At 33.5% G+C, this 20,540-nt stretch overlaps 2 protein-coding genes across 2 annotated transcripts; both read right to left on the reverse strand.

Annotated features, from left to right (window-relative positions):
* Window positions 1-4,916: 4,916 nt before the first annotated feature.
* Window positions 4,917-10,159, reverse strand: LOC102591099 (uncharacterized). Its single transcript, XM_006345063.2, has 3 exons — window positions 8,386-10,159; window positions 7,459-7,883; window positions 4,917-5,662 (listed from the first exon to the last, which is right to left on the reverse strand). The coding sequence occupies exons 1-3, from the start codon at window positions 9,239-9,241 to the stop codon at window positions 4,991-4,993; spliced, it is 1,953 nt and encodes a 650-aa protein (XP_006345125.1). The 5' UTR covers window positions 9,242-10,159; the 3' UTR covers window positions 4,917-4,990.
* A 2,994-nt stretch (window positions 10,160-13,153) lies between these two features.
* Window positions 13,154-17,622, reverse strand: LOC102577433 (ATP synthase subunit gamma, mitochondrial). The gene is made up of 9 exons (XM_006345064.2): window positions 17,365-17,622; window positions 16,077-16,120; window positions 15,799-15,951; window positions 15,307-15,420; window positions 15,099-15,226; window positions 14,253-14,375; window positions 14,044-14,163; window positions 13,711-13,832; window positions 13,154-13,529 (listed from the first exon to the last, which is right to left on the reverse strand). Exons 1-9 carry the CDS (start codon window positions 17,463-17,465, stop codon window positions 13,460-13,462), a joined length of 975 nt encoding a protein of 324 aa, XP_006345126.1. The 5' UTR covers window positions 17,466-17,622; the 3' UTR covers window positions 13,154-13,459.
* Window positions 17,623-20,540: the final 2,918 nt, after the last annotated feature.

The following is a 20,540-nucleotide window of genomic DNA, read 5'->3' on the forward strand; positions in this document are numbered from 1 at the left end:
GGTGGTCTGCCTGGTTGTTTTCTTGCAATTGGTGGTAGCATTACCTCTTTCAAAATATGCGATGGAATATTCCAAGTGCTTTCGTAAGGTAATGGTTCTATTCGAATTGCATAAGTATCTTGAAAATTCTTATTACTATAATAGGAGGAACAATAATCTTCGCGATGTTTGTTTCTGTATCTGATAGCTGCAACTGCATATGTACACCATCATTATGTACTAAAAAAACACCACTATGAATGACACCAAAAAAATCAGAATCACACCAAATAAAAACGATACATTACACCAAATACCTTATCAATCTAAAATATTCAACCAACATAGAATTAATTTGCAAACCATCATTATGTACCAAAAAACACCACTCTGAATGACACCAATAATAACTGAATTACACCAAATTGGCAGATCATTATGTTCACAAATTAAAAACTATCATATTCGCCAATCAACTTAACGATATTTTTTACCAATCAACTTACCAAAAACCATAATCAATAAAACTGATTTCTACTCCTAACTTACAAACCATACAAAACAAACCAAAGAAAAATACCCCAGAACAAAAAAAAACTCTGAATTGTTGAATAACAACAACCTATTTTGAAATTATGGTATTATATATTAGACCAATAAATACACCAACTCATACAACAGAGTATTATTTTGGTGTCATTTACCACATCATATACCTAAACCAATTTGTGGTAATTCACACAATCAGTTAAACCATATAATGTATTACACCAATCGACATACCAAAAGTAATCTGACATTTAACCCCAAAAATACACCAACACATTGATCAGAGTATTAATTTACCACCAATTTATGGAAAGAAATATACCAGATTAAGTACCTGATCACATATGACCAATTTTCAAATTATTATCTACACCAATTCGGATAAATAAAATACACCAAAAAACTAACCAATTTTTTTTTTGGAAGTTATATTTTATATACCAAATAATACAATTAAATACGAAAAATTTATAAAAAACTTATTCGATTCATCATATTACAACCAAAATCATATGATGTTGTTGTATTACACCAAAACGTTAATATAAAACAATGAATAAATACCAAAAAGAATTAAAACACAGATTATGTGAAAATCCTAATAATATTCCACAAACAATTGCTAAATCTTAATATCTATTTAATAATTAAACCTTTTACAGTTGCACCAGAACATTAACCAAAATCTTATGAATGTATATTCCACCAAATTCGACAAAATCAAAGGAATTACTACCAAAAAGATTACCTGATGAGTCCCAACACCCGCTGTGATGAATTAAAATTAAAAAATTATTGGTCTGCATATTTGATCGTCGATCTTAGTTTGGAAGAGAAGTTTTATTTTTGTAGGAAACCTTTCTTTATGGGATATGATATATAACAAATTGGAGTAAATCAGGGAAAGTAAAATAATTGGAGAAATTTAAAGGATATGGATAATTGTGGCTGAAAACATTTTTTTAATAAGAATTCTAGTTTTGAAAAAAAAAAAATTGCTATTCAATTGAAAAAAAAAGTAATACTATATTCGTGTGATTAAAGTTATTAAGTTGTATACTTAAGTTTTTTTTCCCTTTTTTTATGAAGAAATAATTTCAAACTCTTCGATTTCGAGGATTTTGCCATCAAGACACCAATTACATTACTCATATAATGATTTAACTTCTCTGTCAAAGCAAACTATATAAGCTAAGGAACCATTCATGACATGATAGACAATTGATCTAAAGATCACACCAATACTCAAGACAATAAACTACAATTTGAACTGTATTTTGAGCAAAAGGATAAAACTACTAGTTTGTATCAAACTCGTTTCTATTAATATTTTTCTTGAGTCGAGAGAAAATCAAACACCATACCTTATTTATGAAGTCACATAATTTATTGTTGACGTTGTAAATACTATTAATTCATGCAAAAAAAAAAGTACTAACAAAAACTTAATGTCAAAAGTCATTGCGACAAAACAATATTCCAAAGATAATAAAGTAGGACATCAAAACTTTCAATTACTCTTTTTCAACTCTAACTCAAGACCTAAAAGTGGTCTTATACATGACTCGCAACGTACCTTAGAAACACAAACCAAAAGATAGTCAAAGTTATAAAAGAAAACCTAGTGTTTAAAGGGCTTAATTAATTCTCCCTAGTATTATCCCTAACAATTAAACCAGTAACAGTGATAACAAATGCAGCCCCTAAGTTAAGGGTTCTGGAGATAATATCACCACCTTCCTTGCCAAATATTGTAAAGACCACATCAAAATAGTTGAAACAAATCAGCGCGATACCAAGCACAATCAGGAAAATTGATATTTGTTGGACATTCGCTCTCCTTGCATCAAGGAGCAAGATCCACTCGTCTTCTTCTTCTTCTTCATCTTCCAGTGTATTTGTTGTCTTGATACTACTAGCAGTATCATCTACACACGCGATACTACCAGTAGTATCTACACATGCCTCTTGCTTCTTGTTACCGCGCTTGAAAAAACTAGAAATCACATTATTGAGAGTCGTCTTCTTCTCCTCCTCCATATTGTGCCTAGTCATGATAGAACTAAAAATTTGATTAATCAAAACTACATGCAGATGCAAATTCAAGATTTTTATTTAATTTTGATGGACTTTATTAAATTTATACCCGTGTGTCCATTATAAATGTAATCTCTTTGTTGTCATGGTTAAACTACATATTTAAACTTTGACCAAATTTTTTTAATGTATTTTTCGTTAAATTGAAAAAGAATTGCATCATGTAATACTTTTTGTTTCGATGTTGATTTAATTGAACATCAAAAATAAAGTTTAAAAGGTAAAAACACCAGCGGGAAAGAACTAAAGCAATTTAATTTGAACAAATCTAAAAAAAAAAAAACACAATTGAACTCCATAATGTGAGAAACATGCTACATGAACCTATGACGGAAGTAGAATACCACATACGAATTTACGAGAATTCAGTGTATTTTGCACAAATCATGTATATACATTAAAAATATTGTGAACTACGTTATTATTTATTTATTAAATTGAGATCGTTATGGAAAAGTAAAGAAGGGGAGAGAAGTCTAACCTGTGAAGTCTAAAACGTTTGCCGATTCTTCTGAATAGAGAAACCTAATAAATTAATACCATGCGCCAATACTATATATATATATATATATATATATATATATACATACATAGAGAGAGGGGATAGCTGGGACTTAAAAAGTTAAGTGTTTGAGTCATAGGAGATTAAGGACTCATGTCATTAATTAGTGGTAGGACGTGGGATTAGTTTTTAATTAGCTAATGACCACATACGATGCTTGACCATTTTCTTTGTTATAAATTTTGAATTAACAAAACTTTTGCAAATAACCATTGTAATACATTTAATTACGCTTCATAGCTATAGTTTGCATATTTACGGGTTGTATCTACAGTTTAAGCTACCTCATTTGTATAAGAAAAAATTACTTGGATGGGTACATTTTGATAAATAATTATTGATTTTGGTGATACTTTTTATTTATTACCAGTTATAGCAATACATAGCAATATTATGTTAAATATGCAATATGTATTAAAAGTGAATTATGTACGCAATATATATGTATTATAACTGTATTTTAAAATATATTATGCTTGTTTGGTAAGAAATTAACACATTGTATTATAAATGTATTAAAATGTGTGATAAATGTATTATATCCATCAATAAAACTTGTATTTTATGTGAATAATAAATTGTTCTTTGTAATATTTATTAAAACTGTATTATAAATCTATTAAAAGTGATCGAGTGGAAAAAATGTTATAGCTATAAATGGTAAATGTTTTTTTAATATAGTATATTTATGTAAATTTCTTTGTATAATTCGTGGATTTGTAAAATTTGCAGGTTTGTATAATTTGCAGGTACATTTGTATAATTCAGTTATTTTTGTATAAACTCGAAATAACGAATTTATACAATTACAAACATCAGAAGTGTAAATAGTTATACAAATTCCGAATTATACAAAAGTTATATAAATTTCAATTATACAAAAGTTATACAAATTCCAAATTATACAAACGTGCAAATTATACAAAACTAAATAGTTGAGCCGCATAATTATAGCTAAAAGTAAGTCGCAAATTATAATTAAGGGAAACTATAACTATGTTAACTAATTAACTGATATATATATATTTACTTATACGAGTAATTTTCCCTTTATATATTAATTAAACTTCTAAACTGACAAAGTCAATAGTACTAACATTTTCTTTAAAAGGCTTTTGGAAAATGATTAAAATAAAAGGTGTAATTTGTGAGATAACAGGCTAAAAGTAAGAGAAGAAACTTAGAAAAGTAAATTATACTCCTTCCTTCCTTTTAATTTAAGTATTTTATTTTCTTTTTTAGTTTATTTTAAAATATCTTTTTCTATATTTTATATAAAAGAATTACTTTAAATATTCTATGTGGCACGTTTAAAGTCACAAAATACAAATAACTTATAATACATTATGCACATCTTAATTTAGGATCACGAAATTAAAAAGTCTCCATTATTAAAACAAAAAAGCTTAAATTAAAACGGATGAAGTAACTTTTTCGATCCTCATATTTTTAATGTTAATAGATCCTATCTTTTTATTCCTTTTAGCACCTTTGGGAGGAGCATATAAGTTACAACTTGCAACTCCAATCCAATCATTTTTTTTTTCATTTTAAATTTAGATATTGTCTACCCATTTTCTTTAGGGTAGGGGCAGCGGGATGACACCCGCCCAGTGTCGGAAGGTCAAGGAAGTTGGTGACCTGATGACAAGGGAGTCGGCGGGGACAGGGAATTTGGGGGTCAGAAGAAGGCTTCATCTGTGAGAATACAGGCAAACTGACACATAAGTTGTGTTCATGAAAAGCAGTCAACTAACTGCAAAATCTTTAATCTGATTTCACTATCTATATTTTGTGAATGTATCAATGTTCATTATCATCAAGGGAGAACAATGCTCTCTGCACGTTTAAAACTGCTGGAGAGCCTTTCTTTGCCTTCTCCACAATATGTCTAATTAACAACTTTTCCATCTCATCATCACTTTCATCATTCATCCTATCATTTTCAATCCAGTCAAAGTTACGCTCACGTGAACGCGAGTTCTCTTGGTGGTTGATGTCCATAACTCCTGATGCAACAGCAACATCCTCCTTCTTTGAATTTAACCTTGTGAACACGTTATAAGCCTCGTTATATGCATCTAAAGCATCCCCGCGTAAATTGATTGTCATTGGCTGGTCTGCTGTACGTTGTTCAACTTTAGTTACAGGACTACCATGGGTGGAAGAAGAACCCTCTTCACTGTTTGAGGAGTCCCTCCAAGAACTTACAAGTTCTGCTTCCATATAACGAACTTTCCTTTCACTGTTCTGAAGTGCCATCTCAAGCTCCTTGACCCGGCCTTCTAATTGTGATTGGAGGACTTCGTGCAGCCGCAAAGTCAGCTCTCTAGATGAGACGGCATAGTTAGCAGGATGATGAGTTGAGGTCCCGCTACCATCCTGATCTGCATAAGGTTGACCTCCGGCTTGTCTATTAAAGAGTTCAGTTCTTAACTCCCCCTTGGCTAGATCTGTCACAAAATCTGGATCAAGCTGCAAACGATTGAACACTTATTAAAGCTTCTCCAAAATAGCAGATGACTTATACATGTGTAGCTTAAGTCGTACAGTAATGAGATTCATTTTCATTTCCTAGTGGATGTAAAAGTGTTGCACCAGTCATAACTTCTAAGTCTCTCCTGAGGACTCTACTGTGAATTCTTCGAACTAAAACGTTGATTCCTTCTAGAAAACAAATATGGATGATACTGATCCTACAAATCATAAACCTAATGGTCTTCCTAGTAAAGACATGAAAACTTCCTCATTAGAGGATCAAGGAAAAGAGCAACTTGATGAAGATTGAGATTATTGATTCTTGGAAAAGTTAGAATTCATAGTAACTGATAACTGATGATAGACTGACAAAAAATTCAACAAAAAACTGGAAAGAAAACATTAAGAAGATCTCCAATACAAAGAAAGAATGCAAAGCTGCAAACACAAGATACGCCCAAATTGCACACTAGATCACAAAGCTAACCGACAAAGCAAGCAAATTGAAGCACAGAAACTTATTCGCCAGAAACATCATGACGTACAATTTTCTCAACTTTCTAAAGAAGAGCCCTCCTGACATAGTATAAGCTGAAACAAAGTTGTCTACCTCCTATACTGTCCAGATCAAGAGAGCTGCGAGAGGAAAAAATTGGGAGGACTGGAAGAAAGCGTCAGGATATAATGGCTAAGAGAACAACAATTTTTTTTCATAAAGTTCAATTAAGACATTAGTTCTGATCATATGACTAAAACTATAAGGTACACATCCTACTAACAGAAGTATTAGAGACTAAAGAGCTCAGCAACAATATGCAATATACCCACCAGAGATCAATAAGCAACAGAGATCCCCCTGAATAATTATTTCTAATAGCAAAAACTGATGGAAGTATCTATCTTGCATAACATACAAGTTTAAACGAGTTTAGGGTTTGTTAAGCATCCAAATGGAGCTAAATGGATAGTAAGGATTCATATAGCCAACCCCAACTTAGGATTGAGGCATACTTTTCATTTAGTGTTTGTAACCTGCTCCGGAGATATTCCACCGATACTTGTTACCTTTCACCAACACAGGTACTGGGTTTCTATCCCACCAAAGTTAGGCAGTTGGGAAGGAACCGCCTAGTGTATTTTGCCTCTGTTTGGCTTTAACTTGAGGCCATGGTTCTCTTCCCACTTCATTGTCCACTAGGCCACACCTTTGGATGCTTGATTTAACCTTATGAAATAGTTTCAATATCCGAACTCTAAACTCTAGCATAGGATTCTTTTTCCATTGTCCTTCAGTTCCTACTTCCAATGCCAACTATAATAGAAAATTCAAGCACTATACAACAATAACAACATACCCAGTGTGACCCCAAAAGTGGGGTTTGGGGAGGGTAGAATGTAGCAGACCTTACCCCTACCTTGGGAGGTAGAGAGGTTATTCCGGTAGACCCACTGCTCAAGGAAACGCATATCAAAGCCAATCGAAAAAGATAACGGAAGTGAGAGAAAATTCAAGCACTGTATACCCATGAAACACTAATCAAGCTTATCTTTTACCAACCATAAGCTCTAGGGTTTCCTTAAATAACATAAGTTCATAAGCTGTCAAAGTTAACCAACTGGTAGATCTTGGACCAAAATGCTTAAGTGCATATAGTGCCTAAGTTAGCTTCTCTGATAAGATTATTGTATTTTCAAGAATGGAGTATCCAAGTAAGCAAATGTATTGCATATTAGAGTTGCTTCACGGGAAAAAAAAGAAGCATAGATATGAATGAATCAGAAAGTATTATTACCTCATGTAGCTCTGCTAGTTTCCCCTCCAATTTAGACGAGTTCATACTTAATTCTAACATCTCCAATTCAGCTTCAAGCTCTGCTTCAATTTTACTCCTAGATTCTTCCTCTGTTCTCTGGCTTTGACAATCTTCATCGTAATTTGTTGACGACTTATCCATCTTTCCTTTAGGGGAAGGTGCCAGTAAAGCTCCATTGTTTGATGAATCATTATGTGCATCTTGTGACCCACAATCTTCAGTGGCAAGCTCTTTCACAGTAATTAATTCTTTCATTTCAAGTTCCTCATGTAGATCTTGAACCAAATTCTCCGACCGTCTCAGCAACTCATTTAACTTATCCATTTCCTTTCTATTTTTCCAGAAAGAGGATATCATACCCACAGATATTCCAAGACAGAAAAGAAGCACACGATGAGATGATCCTGATTCAAGACAAACATAAAAGGGTGGGATTATAGGAGATGTTAGTATTTCTTTCCAAAAAGAAAAGAAAATTAGAAGTTAGTAAACAAGTAGTATTCACTCATTGTGCCATTAGCAGGAAAGCCATGGACAGTAGAGAGTTTGTAAAGTCTTAGTATCTCAAGTAGAAGTTCAAAAGAAAGAAACAGACATGACACTAATTAAGGTAAAAAAAGACTATCTCGTACAAATTATTTTTGTTCCATCAACTGTTGCAGGTAAAGGAATGAATCAGTCATGAGTTCCATTATGTGAGAGTTTAGTTAACTACCACTTGCACAGCTTTGTGCTAGAATAATATCTTGATGGAACTATCTGGAGCTACATCCCCTACAGTTTTTAAACTCTTCCTAGAATGTTCCTATTCCAGTGTTCAAAATATTGGAATATAATATGTATCTATTTCATTAAATTTTACCAAGGAAACCATGAAAAAATCAGACTCCAAACAGAAAAAAGTACCTTGTAAACTGCTGTGTCTCTCATTGTTCATTCCAATGGAATCACTAAATCTGCCGGACTGATCCTTCACCTTGTCTTTCCTGAGGAGCTCCACGGATCCAACACTAGGTAGTTGAGGGACTCCAAATACAGTATTCATTTGTGAAAAATTATCCTGCTGCTTATGATGTCCAGCACTTCTTGGGGCATTAATAGAATTAGAACTAGCAATGCTTATAATTTTGCTCCCGTCAGTAACTACAAAAGGCCTCACAGTTGGAGTCCATGGTGAAGTGTTTGAACTGAAAATATGGTCTTCAACATCACCATGTTCCTTGTATAATTGAGCCATGAGACAACTTTCAAGAGAATTCAGAGGCTTTATAAGATGCCCAATTTTTCTTCTACTCCTAAGGTTGCTCTTTTTCCTTGAAGTACCATAAGAAAACGCCAATTCAGCCGTAGAAGGGGGAAGTGATGACTCATATCCCAGTTCATTGATGTTACCACATATGCTTCCACCCTGATCTCCTTGAAGTTCTTTATCACACGGCAACCCAGAGTTCAAATGAAAATTATCAGAATCACACAACATCCCTAATCTTTCATCAGCCAAACTGCTGGTGCAAGCCACTTCTGGATCATGGAAAGCCAATCTTTCTGCAGCACACTCATCTAGTTTCTTTCTCGGTGTCTCCACAGGAGAGGAACAATTCTTATCCAAGACTTGATGCATACGCGTTAATGAATCATTTCTTACAAAACTAGGACTCCCAGGAGATGATTCTAACAACTCATGCCGGCTTCTTAAGAGGTTCTTCCAATGCTGGGCTACATACCCAGCACCAGCAGCTGCAGCCACAACCCAAATATCCATGTTCACTGCAATCCTCACAGCAGCTATACTAACCTAGCTCTACAGCCGGAATCTCCCTGTTAGAATCATCTTCGCCAAAGGCAAAAACTACTACAATGCTAAGACAAGATAAGTGCCAGAGAAATCACAATGAACAGGAAGTTAACACTAAACCTCTTTGCTTTGATTCAAAAGGGTATGAAGAAAAGCAAGGATTGCTCAATTTCTCCAAGTGAAACAAAGACAAACTTATCTAGGTTCTGTAGAAAGGAAAAAAAAGTTCTGTTCTTGAGAAGCTATAGCCAAGAACCCTAATGCTAATGGGAAAGAAAAAGCAAAAAATCACCAAATGAGGAAAGATTACTCTTCAATCAAACAATCCATATCCAAAACTATTCAACTTTCTCAATTTTTCTGTAGAGCGGCAATATCCAGAAACACCAAATACGACTTGTCAAACCTGTAAGCCTTACGAATAATCACAAGCCATATTCAATAACCACGAGCAACAACCTCAATCCCTGAAAAAACATACGCAAAAACACCCTTTCTGCAGCGCACGACGCATCAATAAAAAGAATCAATTTTTCCCAAGAAAAAATCCCAATTAAAAAAAGTAAAAGAATCTAAAGACAGCCCATTTCAAAGACGCATGTGAAGTGCAAAACCCACCAATAAAAACTAGCCAATTTCACCAGAAAACTTCACCGAACTCAGCCACCACTATAAAGTAAGGGACTGTAATCTTGAAAAATGATTTGGGGGTGTTGAAAATAGAGAAAAAAGCTCACTCTTTTTCAGAGGTTGGTGAGAAAAGGGTCACACAAGATTAGAGCAGGCAGGTGCTGGTACATTTGTTGGAGATTTGGGTCCTCCTCTCATTTTGCCCCATTATCTACACAGAAAGGCTCAGGTTTTTACAGTACAGAAATTTTCCAATTGGACAAAAAATATGTTATTTTTTTAATTTTATAATAAAAGTCACTTGTTTTTTCCTTCAAAACATAAGGAAAGTGGTCTTTTACTTTTATAGCCAAATGGAGATGGATGACAATTAATTGGAAGATTATGTAATTAATTGGAAGATTACTTTTATCAAATTTGCTTGGATGTAAAATATAATACAACTTTGGTTCACCTACCATCGTAAATTTATTAAGAGCTTATTTAAAATCTATTCATCCCCATTACATTCTTGATTACGATATATTATGTGTAGTAATGATTATAATGCTCTTAAAAATATAAATATAGTAGAAGATAGTTGTCCTTTCCATGAATCATAACTTGATTCAAATTCAACTTTATGTTTTTTCCAACCAACGTCAATTTTTGAATTTCAACCAATGTCAATTTTTTAAAACAAAACTTGTTCAACTGTTTGAAGATGAAATAATGTAAATGCAATGTCACATTCTTGCAATTGTCAATCCGAAAGACCAGGTCTATCCGTCTATGTTTTCATTTAATATTCTATTTTTCAATTCTTTAAAGTTCAACAGTATAACATAAGATATATATATATAAAATAATCTAAAAGGTCATGAGAACCGTGTGATTGGAATACTTTTATATCATGTGTATTTCAAAATAGCTAACGGCTAACTTCTGTTAATTTGTATATATTATTATAATTATTTATTTATTTATTATTATTATTTTGGGGGGGTGGGGGTGGAGTTGAGATGTCAACTTAGTTGGAGCCATGGTCTTCATTTGAACCCTATCATAAATTAAATAAAATCTGCTCCAATGTGCGTACCAAATAAAGAGTGAAAAATAATAATTGAAGTCCTTTTAACCATTTAAAAGAATATGATCCACATGCAGCACTAGTAGTTATCATGAGAAACTGACTTTATCTTAAAGGGAACAAAAATAATGAGAGCAACAAGTAAACCCACAGCCACGACTGAATTTAATGATAATCATATTTAGGCATTTCGTTTTATTTTATTTTTGAGAAGTGTCGTTATTCTTATACATTCTAGATTCAGTATAATAGCTTGTAAATCACAAAGAAAATGGCATCGAGAACAGCAGCTCAATCAACACAGCCACCACCGAAGTGGCATTATTATTACACCACAAAAAACTTTAATGAAGTCCATCTCAGGGAAGTATTACAAGATTTTTCAAATGATTTGAAATTTGTAGTTGAATTGTGAGGTGATTTGATTAGTGACATTTTAGAGAGAGATACTGTTATTTAAAAGGGATTGGAGCTCTATTAACAATTATATAGACGGTTCTAAAAATATCACAATCAAATCACTTAAAGGGTAGTTGCATATTTATATTTATTAATAGTACTAAACTAATTTGCAACCTGGACAAAATAATAACGTACTAGTTATAACACGTTAAATTACATTGATAATTGGTCACATTGAATTTTCTACTTACTTATCAAACACTCGAAAAATATACGGGAAAATAACTTGTAAAACGTGTTCTCCTTTGCTACCAAACACACTCAACGAATCAAATGAGGAAGAAAAAAGAAAGGCTTATAAAGGTGAAGTTAAAGACATGTTGTCACGTAGTGGGGATGTAGCTGGTAACTAGGCATTCCTCTCATGGGTTGTAACGAACCTAGCAGGACAAAAGGGACCATTATCATTCACTTATTTTTGCTAATCGACAAGAGTTAGTAGAGATAATTCCATCTTGCATAAAAAATGATTCCAAAACTTACTGTACCATAGGAACAAGAAACAAGTAAGAATTGACAAAATGATCATTTTGACAGATACAAAATATCAATGGTTATGTTCCCACCTCTTGATTGAGTTTGACATGTGCGTTCAAGAAATATCTTGGTTGCTTTTCCTGTGTGCTGAGAGATCATTTGGAATACAGAGATGATATTTTAAACAGATCACCAAGGCTAAACCTAAGTAACTAACAAATTATACTACTACTATTTACACTTTAATAGACTATAGAGAAAGCAGTTTCTTTAGGAGAGGAAACTTATGTTGCCGGCTTTAAGCATTTGACAAAGTAAACAATCTTTAAACGTACTAACAAGAGGAGTTTGGCTGCTCCTGTGCCGAATGATCACCTAAGTTACAAGCATATCACAATTCCAAGTCCCAGCATGTTCTCATAAGAAAATATAACTCGTCTTCGAGAATCTTCAAATTATTTCTATAAAAAAAAAAGAAATGATCCAGGCATTCTAGGAGGGGTTAAGAGGGTGCGGAGAGGAAGAGGGGGTCCAAATCCCTTCTCAGTGTGTATAAGTATTTACCATCCATGTTCAAACCCTTAAAACAAAGATGTGGTTGCTCATGAATAGGGATATGAAAGCCAAAACACACATTTACAATACACTAACATTGCAATGGAGGCAACATTGACAATGAAACACTTCTGCGACAATTGTGTAGCAGAAAAGATAATATAACATAGTTATCTGCAGCAAATAAAATGTAATCTCCAGTTCCTTTATCAAAGATTTTGCAACAATAGATTGTAGCATGGTTTCTCGTAACAAAATAATGGCAAGAGCTCATCTTCACTGCTGTAAAGCTGAAAAGAAAACCTAAACTAAACTGATGCACTTGTATTTTTCAGCAGTAACTGAGTATTAATACTATTCTAATATTTGCAAAATTTTGAACAATGAAATACAAAATATTGCCCATGATAAATTCCAAGGCAGCATTTGAGATGAGAAATTTAGGGTACAGACTCCATCCATATTGGATGAGTAACACCAACTTAAGCTTCTTTCAGGAGATAACAATCACCAAAATGCATTTCCATTCTGAAGAAATAAGGTACCTTTGCAAGTGTACCAATATAAACTACACATGGTTGTGAATGTTCCATAGCCAATTTTTTAGGCTGATAGAACCAGATTAGATTTAGAAACACTCACAAAGTCCATACAGTGGACCGGAATATCTCACATAGGGAAGAAACTTGACGGAAGGGCCTACATTTCAACTTACAAGCCAAAAAACATGAATATAAAGGCAAAGAGCTTTTCAAGAAAATTTTCTTGAACAAGTTACAGCCATTCAAGCCCGGTACAACAAAGAATGAAAGTGAACAGCTCAAATGGCATTTCTGACGATTTTGCAACAGAGAAACAAATTTTTTTCCCAGAAATAAAGTTAACCTGGTAATTATTCATAATTCAAAACTGATAATTGGTCACCACAGGGTGCTAAGAAAACCTACACATCTTTTATTGTCTCCGTCAAATAAAAGCAGTAGCATGTCCAATTAACCCTCCAGTGCTGATGCTCCTGATATGATCTCAATCAGCTCTGTGGTGATAGATGCTTGACGGGTTCTGGTTCACAGAAAAATTAGAAGAAGACTGGTTAAAATAAGAGACAACAAAGAGCTGATCAACTATCAATATTATAAGTTATCCTCATAATTAAACAATCATCTGTGTAAACAAAGTATGCAACTATGAGAGCTTGGCAGTGCAAATGCGTGAGTGATAGAGACAGGGTGAAAAGTAAGACCTGTTGTAAGTAAGAGTGAGACGATCAAGCATGTCACCAGCATTTCTGCTGGAACTATCCATGGCAGACATTCTTGCTCCTTGCTCACTAGTAGCGTTCTCTAGAACTGCATTGTACATCATCTGGAAAACACAGATTGCCCATTTACCCGATTTTAGAACATCATATTCATTACCTTGAAAGAAATCATTTTATTAGCAGTCAATATAATTATCTGAAACACGGTCAAGACTAATTTCATTCTCCCACTACCAAATCAGTACTATTTAGAAGTCGTGAAGATCAAATAACAAGATTATTAGAGGATTCTAACACTGAAAAGGCGAAACTTACGCATGAGAACTGAAATTCAGTTAGGTTCTGAAGAACTTCAGCCTTTGTCTCAGCACCTTCAATTTCATATAAATCCAAATCTCCAAGCTTTCCACCGGATTCAGCTTCCCTCTCCACAACCTACATTAAACCACAAACCACTTGTTCCAAGAAACAGACTCACAATAGAAAGAAACATAGTGAACAACAAGATCTTTCAGTTTAGGCACCTCAGGAGATAGTACAGTGGACACTGTTGGCAAAAATGAGACAACTGACTGGAATTTATTATAAACAATCCTCAGTGCATCAAATTCAACATTCTTCAAGATGTCATCTGCCATCACAGAAACCTACAAGAGGAATGGCATAAATCAGTAGAAGGAAAAGGTTATAGAAATCAATATAAATAGTTGTTGCTATATTTTTTCAGTGCATAAGTATTGCAGCCACTATTAGATTTTCAATTAATTCACAGAAATTTAAAGTTGCAACAATGCAATCAAACTGTCCGCTTTACACATGTTTTTTTGAAGAAAAGGTAAGTTTGTTTTTACAAGAGTAAAGCTAACAAAAATGTAAATCTGCCAAAGTTGACATTCTGGAAAACAAAGATAAAGAAGAGTGAGACAGCTTTCAAATATCTACTATTTCTGTAACAAAATGCAACACATAAAATATATCACAGATTCATGAACAGATCTAACAAAAAAAAACGTGAGCCTATACTACGTGGACTCAGCTAATGATCTGGTTAAATTAAGATGCGTGCAAGTATCTGATACAGGTACATGCAATGTTTGTGTGCAAGCTCCGATAACTGTAAGTTCAGTCCTTCTTAATTATAATACAGGTACATCCAGTCTCTTGCTAATTTGCCTGTATTTTCAATATCATGCACAAAGTACCATCACCCATGTCAGACCAGCGACAAGGCTACGCTAAGGCAAATGAAAAATCCATGTACCAGAGAGTAAGCCTACAGCCGCATCATCTTCAGCAAATAGTTGGCAACAATAAAAAAACAAATAGTGGGTGTGCTTCACACAAAGTAGTAACAAAGAAGGCATCATAACCTGTGTATAGTTAAGAGGATTTTTCTGCAACTCAGTCATGACCAGTTCAATGTCCTTTTTCGAATCTCGCACCAGCTGAGCCTTTGCCTTTTCCCCCAAGACAACATACTTATTTTCCTTATCAGGACCTAGCAATTACAAATAAAGCAATAATGAACTAATTCCTCAAGAATAGATATACTTAATATTAAACAATCTTGCATTATACCAGAATTCAACTTATGCATAGCCCTGCTTATCTTGACAGATGTAGAATTGATTCCACCACAAAGACCTTTGTCTGCGGAAATAGTAACAATAACATTCTTCTTGACATCAATACCTGAAGCAAACATTACACGTGTTACCAGCCAAATATTGAAATCTAATTGACTGCTTAAAGTTGACTGCATCAAATTACAAACTCCGGTGCAACTAAAGGTATCTCACAAAGTCTCATCAACGACACACATTTCCACAAGATAATTATTCAGTTGTTGCATCAAATACATAGAACATTGACATTGGACTGCAAATCAACAGGCAGAGAGAGGCAAACAATTTCATTTAATCATTTTCCCACATTTATCAAGTATGTCAACTCAAAATATTCTGGGAATAGCATTCTCATAATGTGATTCATCCCTATCCTTCCACCACTTTCTCTCACTAACTGATTCAAGAATTTGGTTAGATCCAGACAATCTAATCATGAACTTACTAGGAGTGTCACCAAGAAGTGCAGTAAATGGCTGCCATAGGCCACGTGAATTTTCAGCTCTAGTTTGAATAGCTCTGAGCTTTGAAGCAGCAACCATCTTCATAGCCTTTGTAATCTTCTGAATATTTTTGACACTCTTCATCCGGTTTCTGACTGCCCAAGGGAATGCTCAATGTGAACACTTAATGTAGCAACAAGAAAATTGGTAGAGAAGATCACGAGAATATAGGAGAGGCAAAGGAAAGTGGGGTGCATCAAACGATTACGCTAACTCTTACCAACTTGAGTTGAAATACATCGAACTCCTGACAAGACTGGTTCCCTGCATATAAATGTAGGTCATTAAAAAGGTAGAAACGCTACAAAATAGAACATGATATTTTTGAAAAACAGGACAGGCTAATGGATAATAATATATTAATATAAGCCAAGATGCTGAGCATGAGACTGTTATAAATGCAGATAGGGAGATCATCAATCTCCTGTTAATACATACAGGCCCATGGAACAAACTTCATGTCAGTGCAGCAACCCCCGTAATCCATCCAAAAGAAATCACAATTTATAGATATTAGTTGAACTTCATCTATTTCTACAATTGTTCTCGCTACAACTTCTGTTCCAAAAACCTCTGAATTCTGTACTTCTTCCAAGTTCCAAAATCACTATCCAAGCTCAGATCATGTCAATTACAAATCCATATAGGGTCAAAATTTAAAGCAACCTATTACTTTCTGCCCAAATAACTAGTAGTATTTTCTTAAATCTGAAAAATATACATATTCAATTGTTACAAATATATAATCATTTCACCAACAAATCGAAATCCAGTGGACTTCATACAAGCTATAACAACATAAACCATCAATTTTTAGAATTTTGAACTGCAGACCACTTTGGGAAGAAAAGGAGAAGCAGCAACAACGTTTTAGCGTTTGTCCTGCTTATAGATTGAATAAAAAGCAAGCTACCTCCTTTAACTGAAGAGAAAAGGAGAAATTCCCCCTTGTCAAAGATAACAACACGAATGGTGCTAATTCCTCAAACCAAACTACTTCACCAACTGAATAATAAACCTCATAGAGATTTAAAAATTGTTGTCCAAAACTCATGAGGTGATTTCAACCCTAAATTGCTAACTGAGGCTTCATCATTGATAAATGTGCTCTTGTACAAAACAAAGCAATTGCCATCTAGTGGTGGCCTAGCGATTGAAGAGTCAAAATGGCAACCTTGGGGAACCAAGGTTCAAATTCCGCCAGATGTGAATCCTTCCAATCTACATAAGCCTGGGTGCACGCGAGAACCATCTCAGGCACCACCATTACAACAAAACAAAAAGTAGAGCAATCAATCAATTAATTTCCCCTCAGTCCTAAATTATCTGGGATCAACTCTACGGATCATTAATATACATTCCACATCTAATCAGAATAAAAACGACAGAGCCAGATTAACTTAACGAGATAGCTACAAAAAACAATGCGAGCCATTACTGACAATAGATTCGATGCATACAATAAAAAAAAAAACATGATAAGAGCGTAGGATTGGAAAAAAACTAACTCGGATGGAATGAGAGAAGAACGAAGAACATTGGCAGGATTGGGAGAAATCAGAGGTGTGGCGAAACGCCTTCCCTCACGCCTCAACGCAGCCATGGCCATAGTTGATCCGATTCGATCTGATCGATACCTTCCTCCTCCGGCTTATCCTCTTCGCAGATCGACCAATTTACGCTAGGGTTTACAGTCGCTTGAAATGTCAGCTGAGACACAGTAAGGATCCGAGTCGCTGCCCCGAAAATGTTTTAAAGCTGATGTAATGCGGCGTCGTTATGTGCTCCGCTACGAATGGGTCAAGTTATTAAAGTACCTGCCCGATTTAGCTTCATACGAAATTTAAGAGAAAAACAAAAAGGAATTTTTAATATTTAAGATCTTAAATATATTTATTTAGTTATAAAAAAAAATAATGTTTATATATTTATTTATCATCTTAGATAAATAGGTTGTAATATTTATACTGGGAAAGTTTGTCATTTTTATAAGGGAAATTCCGCGGTTAAGTAAACTTATACTATTTAATTACTCATCATAGATATAGTTTGCTATAATTACCACTCGCGACTAACATTATATATCAATTACGTGGGCTGATTTCGAGTTTGTATAATTAGTCACGTTTGTATATGTATAATTCGCCAGAATATACAAATACATATGTATAATATACAATTATCTAACTGATATACATATACAATTTACCTCTCTCCCACTCTCTGCCCTCTCTCGCTCGCCTCTCTCCTTCCTCTCCAATATCTCTTGCTATATATAGAAATGTATATGTATAATATACAATTATCTAATCGATATACATATACAATTCACCTTTCTCCCACTCTCCGCCCTCTCTCGCTCGCCTCTCTCCTCCCTCTCTCAATTTCGCTCGCTTCTCTCCTCCCTCTCCCAATCTCGCTCATCTCTCTCCCCCTCTCTCAATCGCACTTGCCATATATACAAATACATATGTATAATATACAATTATCTAACCGATATACATATACAATTCACATCTCTCCCACTATCTGCCCTCTCTTGCTCGTCTCTCTCGTCACTCTCCCAATCTCACTCGCCTCTTTCCTCCCTATAACAGGTAGCTACGAATTATAATTATTAAATTATAGTTATAAAGCGTAATTAGACTATTTTTGAGTGACTGTATGTGAAATTTCTTCTTTTTATAAGTACTAGAAAAGGGGAAGCCAGTGCGGATTATTATTATTTGAAATTTGTAATTTTTATTCGTTATATTTTTTATTTTTAAAACACAATAATATTTTTTTTCTACTAATAATATCAACGACCTAACATTAACATCAAAAATCAAAGAGAATGTATGAATAAAAAGATTGAGAAATATTAAGCAAATGTATTTCTTAGCTAATAATAATAAAATATGATAGAATTTTGGACAATTAAACCAAAAGTTTAAATTTAAATCACATGGGTATTTGCTACATTTTAAGTAGTACTTATTTAGTATGATTTTTTTGATAATGTAAATTTAAAAATATGCATAATTAATACATGTATAAATTATAAAAAATTATATATATTTTTATGTAAGAGAGAAGATGGAATAATTAAAAAAAAAGTAATACATAAATTATTAATTTTCTTAATTAATATTTATTTAAAATTACATAGTTAGCATGTCAAGGTTTTTTTATTTTTTCTTATCATATTTTACCCTCAACATTAATTACTTATTTCAAATCATTTTTAAAAACCTATAGTTATGTCAATTAATATAAATATATGATAAAATAGTCATATCAATTAAAATTTAAGAGGCATACAAAATTTAAAATGAACAAATGGAAGAAATTGCAAATATTCACTGGGTCCACAATTGGAAGGTAAATGGACAATATTCAAGTAGCCCCAATGTTTTTTGCTATGTAATTATGTATAAGCAAATACAATTGCAAATTAATAGAAGTAGGCCCAATTTTGTTTGAAATGTGAATAAGCAAGCAAGCATGTTGACGGAATGTTGCTTGCTTATTTATTCACATCTATTATATAGTAATAATAATGAAAGGTTTATACTTGGATTACTTTTAAATTTAGAATTTTATTATTTTTGGACTTAATAAATTGAAGAAAGAAATCAAACTCCAATTGGTACTCGAACTTAGAATGCAAATTTATTAACATAACACATAAGAAATGTCACTTTATAAAAACAAATTAAAAATAAAATCATGTCACACAAACTGAATATATGAAGTGTGATACTCAGTCTGTTTGAATTTTTTTACCTTCATTTCTACCTTTGTTTTATGTGTTATGTTACTAAACCTGCATTTTGAGTACTCTGTTTAGTCCTACTTAACTGAAAATCTTTAGATTCTAGGATATGTTTTCAAACTGGATTATATTGTTAACTCCAATCTGTATCATTAATTAATACAGGTCATCTGCAAACAATATGCACTATGACACGTCTCCTTTAATATGTCACATTAATTTATCTATCACTAATGTAAATGAAAACGGATAAAGGATGATCTCTAGTGTGATCCTATCATAATTGAACATTGTTACGAGTCACTCCATTTATTCTTCATTACTTAAAACTCGATGTCATCATACATATCATTAATGGTCATGATGTGAGACACAAGTACATCTTTACATTTCAAACATTTCCATGAACCTCTTTAGAAATTTTATCATGTCTTTTTGAGGTCATGAACATCATGTAGAAGTCTTTTCTTATCCTATAATGCTCCAACATTCTTCTTACACGATGAATTACTTTTGTTCGCCCCAACATAAATCTCAATTGGTTCTTGGAGATAGAACACCCCTCCGCATCTTTATCTGGTCCACTCTTTATCAAATTTTAACAGTTTGTCTTAGTAGCTTAGTTTCTTTGTAGTTATTGTAATTTTGAATATTACCTTTTGATACGCTCAAATTACACCTCCCTAAAGAAGTATAAGCGATCGTTATCAAGTAAAGAACCTAACTTGTAGGTTGGGGTCGATCCCACGAGGAAAATGGTTCAGACTTTACTTTAACCAACAATTATATTCAATTAGCCAAAGTACTTCCAGAAACAAGTAATAAAAAAGGGGGGATTTGTGCAACAAATTGTAAGAATTCAGTAAGTAATCAGTAAACAAAAGTCAATTTCGGTTGTTATCAAGATGAGAAAATTAACTAGGGTAT

The sequence above is a fragment of the Solanum tuberosum genome, unplaced genomic scaffold (assembly GCF_000226075.1).
Source record: "Solanum tuberosum cultivar DM 1-3 516 R44 unplaced genomic scaffold, SolTub_3.0 scf00062, whole genome shotgun sequence".
Lineage (NCBI taxonomy): Eukaryota > Viridiplantae > Streptophyta > Magnoliopsida > Solanales > Solanaceae > Solanum > Solanum tuberosum.

What these genes read in the sequence shown, in the direction of transcription:
- LOC102577433 (XM_006345064.2), bottom strand. Translation starts at nt 17,465, where the DNA reads ATGGCCATGGCTGCGTTGAGGCGTGAGGGAAGGCGTTTCGCCACACCT. An exon ending in ATGTATTTCAACTCAAGTTG is followed by an intron (nt 15,952 to 16,076) that starts GTAAGAGTTAGC and finishes TCCCTTGGGCAG; the next exon opens with TCAGAAACCGGATGAAGAGT. An exon ending in ATCCTCTTAACTATACACAG is followed by an intron (nt 14,376 to 15,098) that starts GTTATGATGCCT and finishes TTCCTCTTGTAG; the next exon opens with GTTTCTGTGATGGCAGATGA.
- LOC102591099 (XM_006345063.2), bottom strand. Translation starts at nt 9,241, where the DNA reads ATGGATATTTGGGTTGTGGCTGCAGCTGCTGGTGCTGGGTATGTAGCC. An exon ending in GAGACACAGCAGTTTACAAG is followed by an intron (nt 7,884 to 8,385) that starts GTACTTTTTTCT and finishes GTCTTGAATCAG; the next exon opens with GATCATCTCATCGTGTGCTT. An exon ending in AACTAGCAGAGCTACATGAG is followed by an intron (nt 5,663 to 7,458) that starts GTAATAATACTT and finishes AATCGTTTGCAG; the next exon opens with CTTGATCCAGATTTTGTGAC.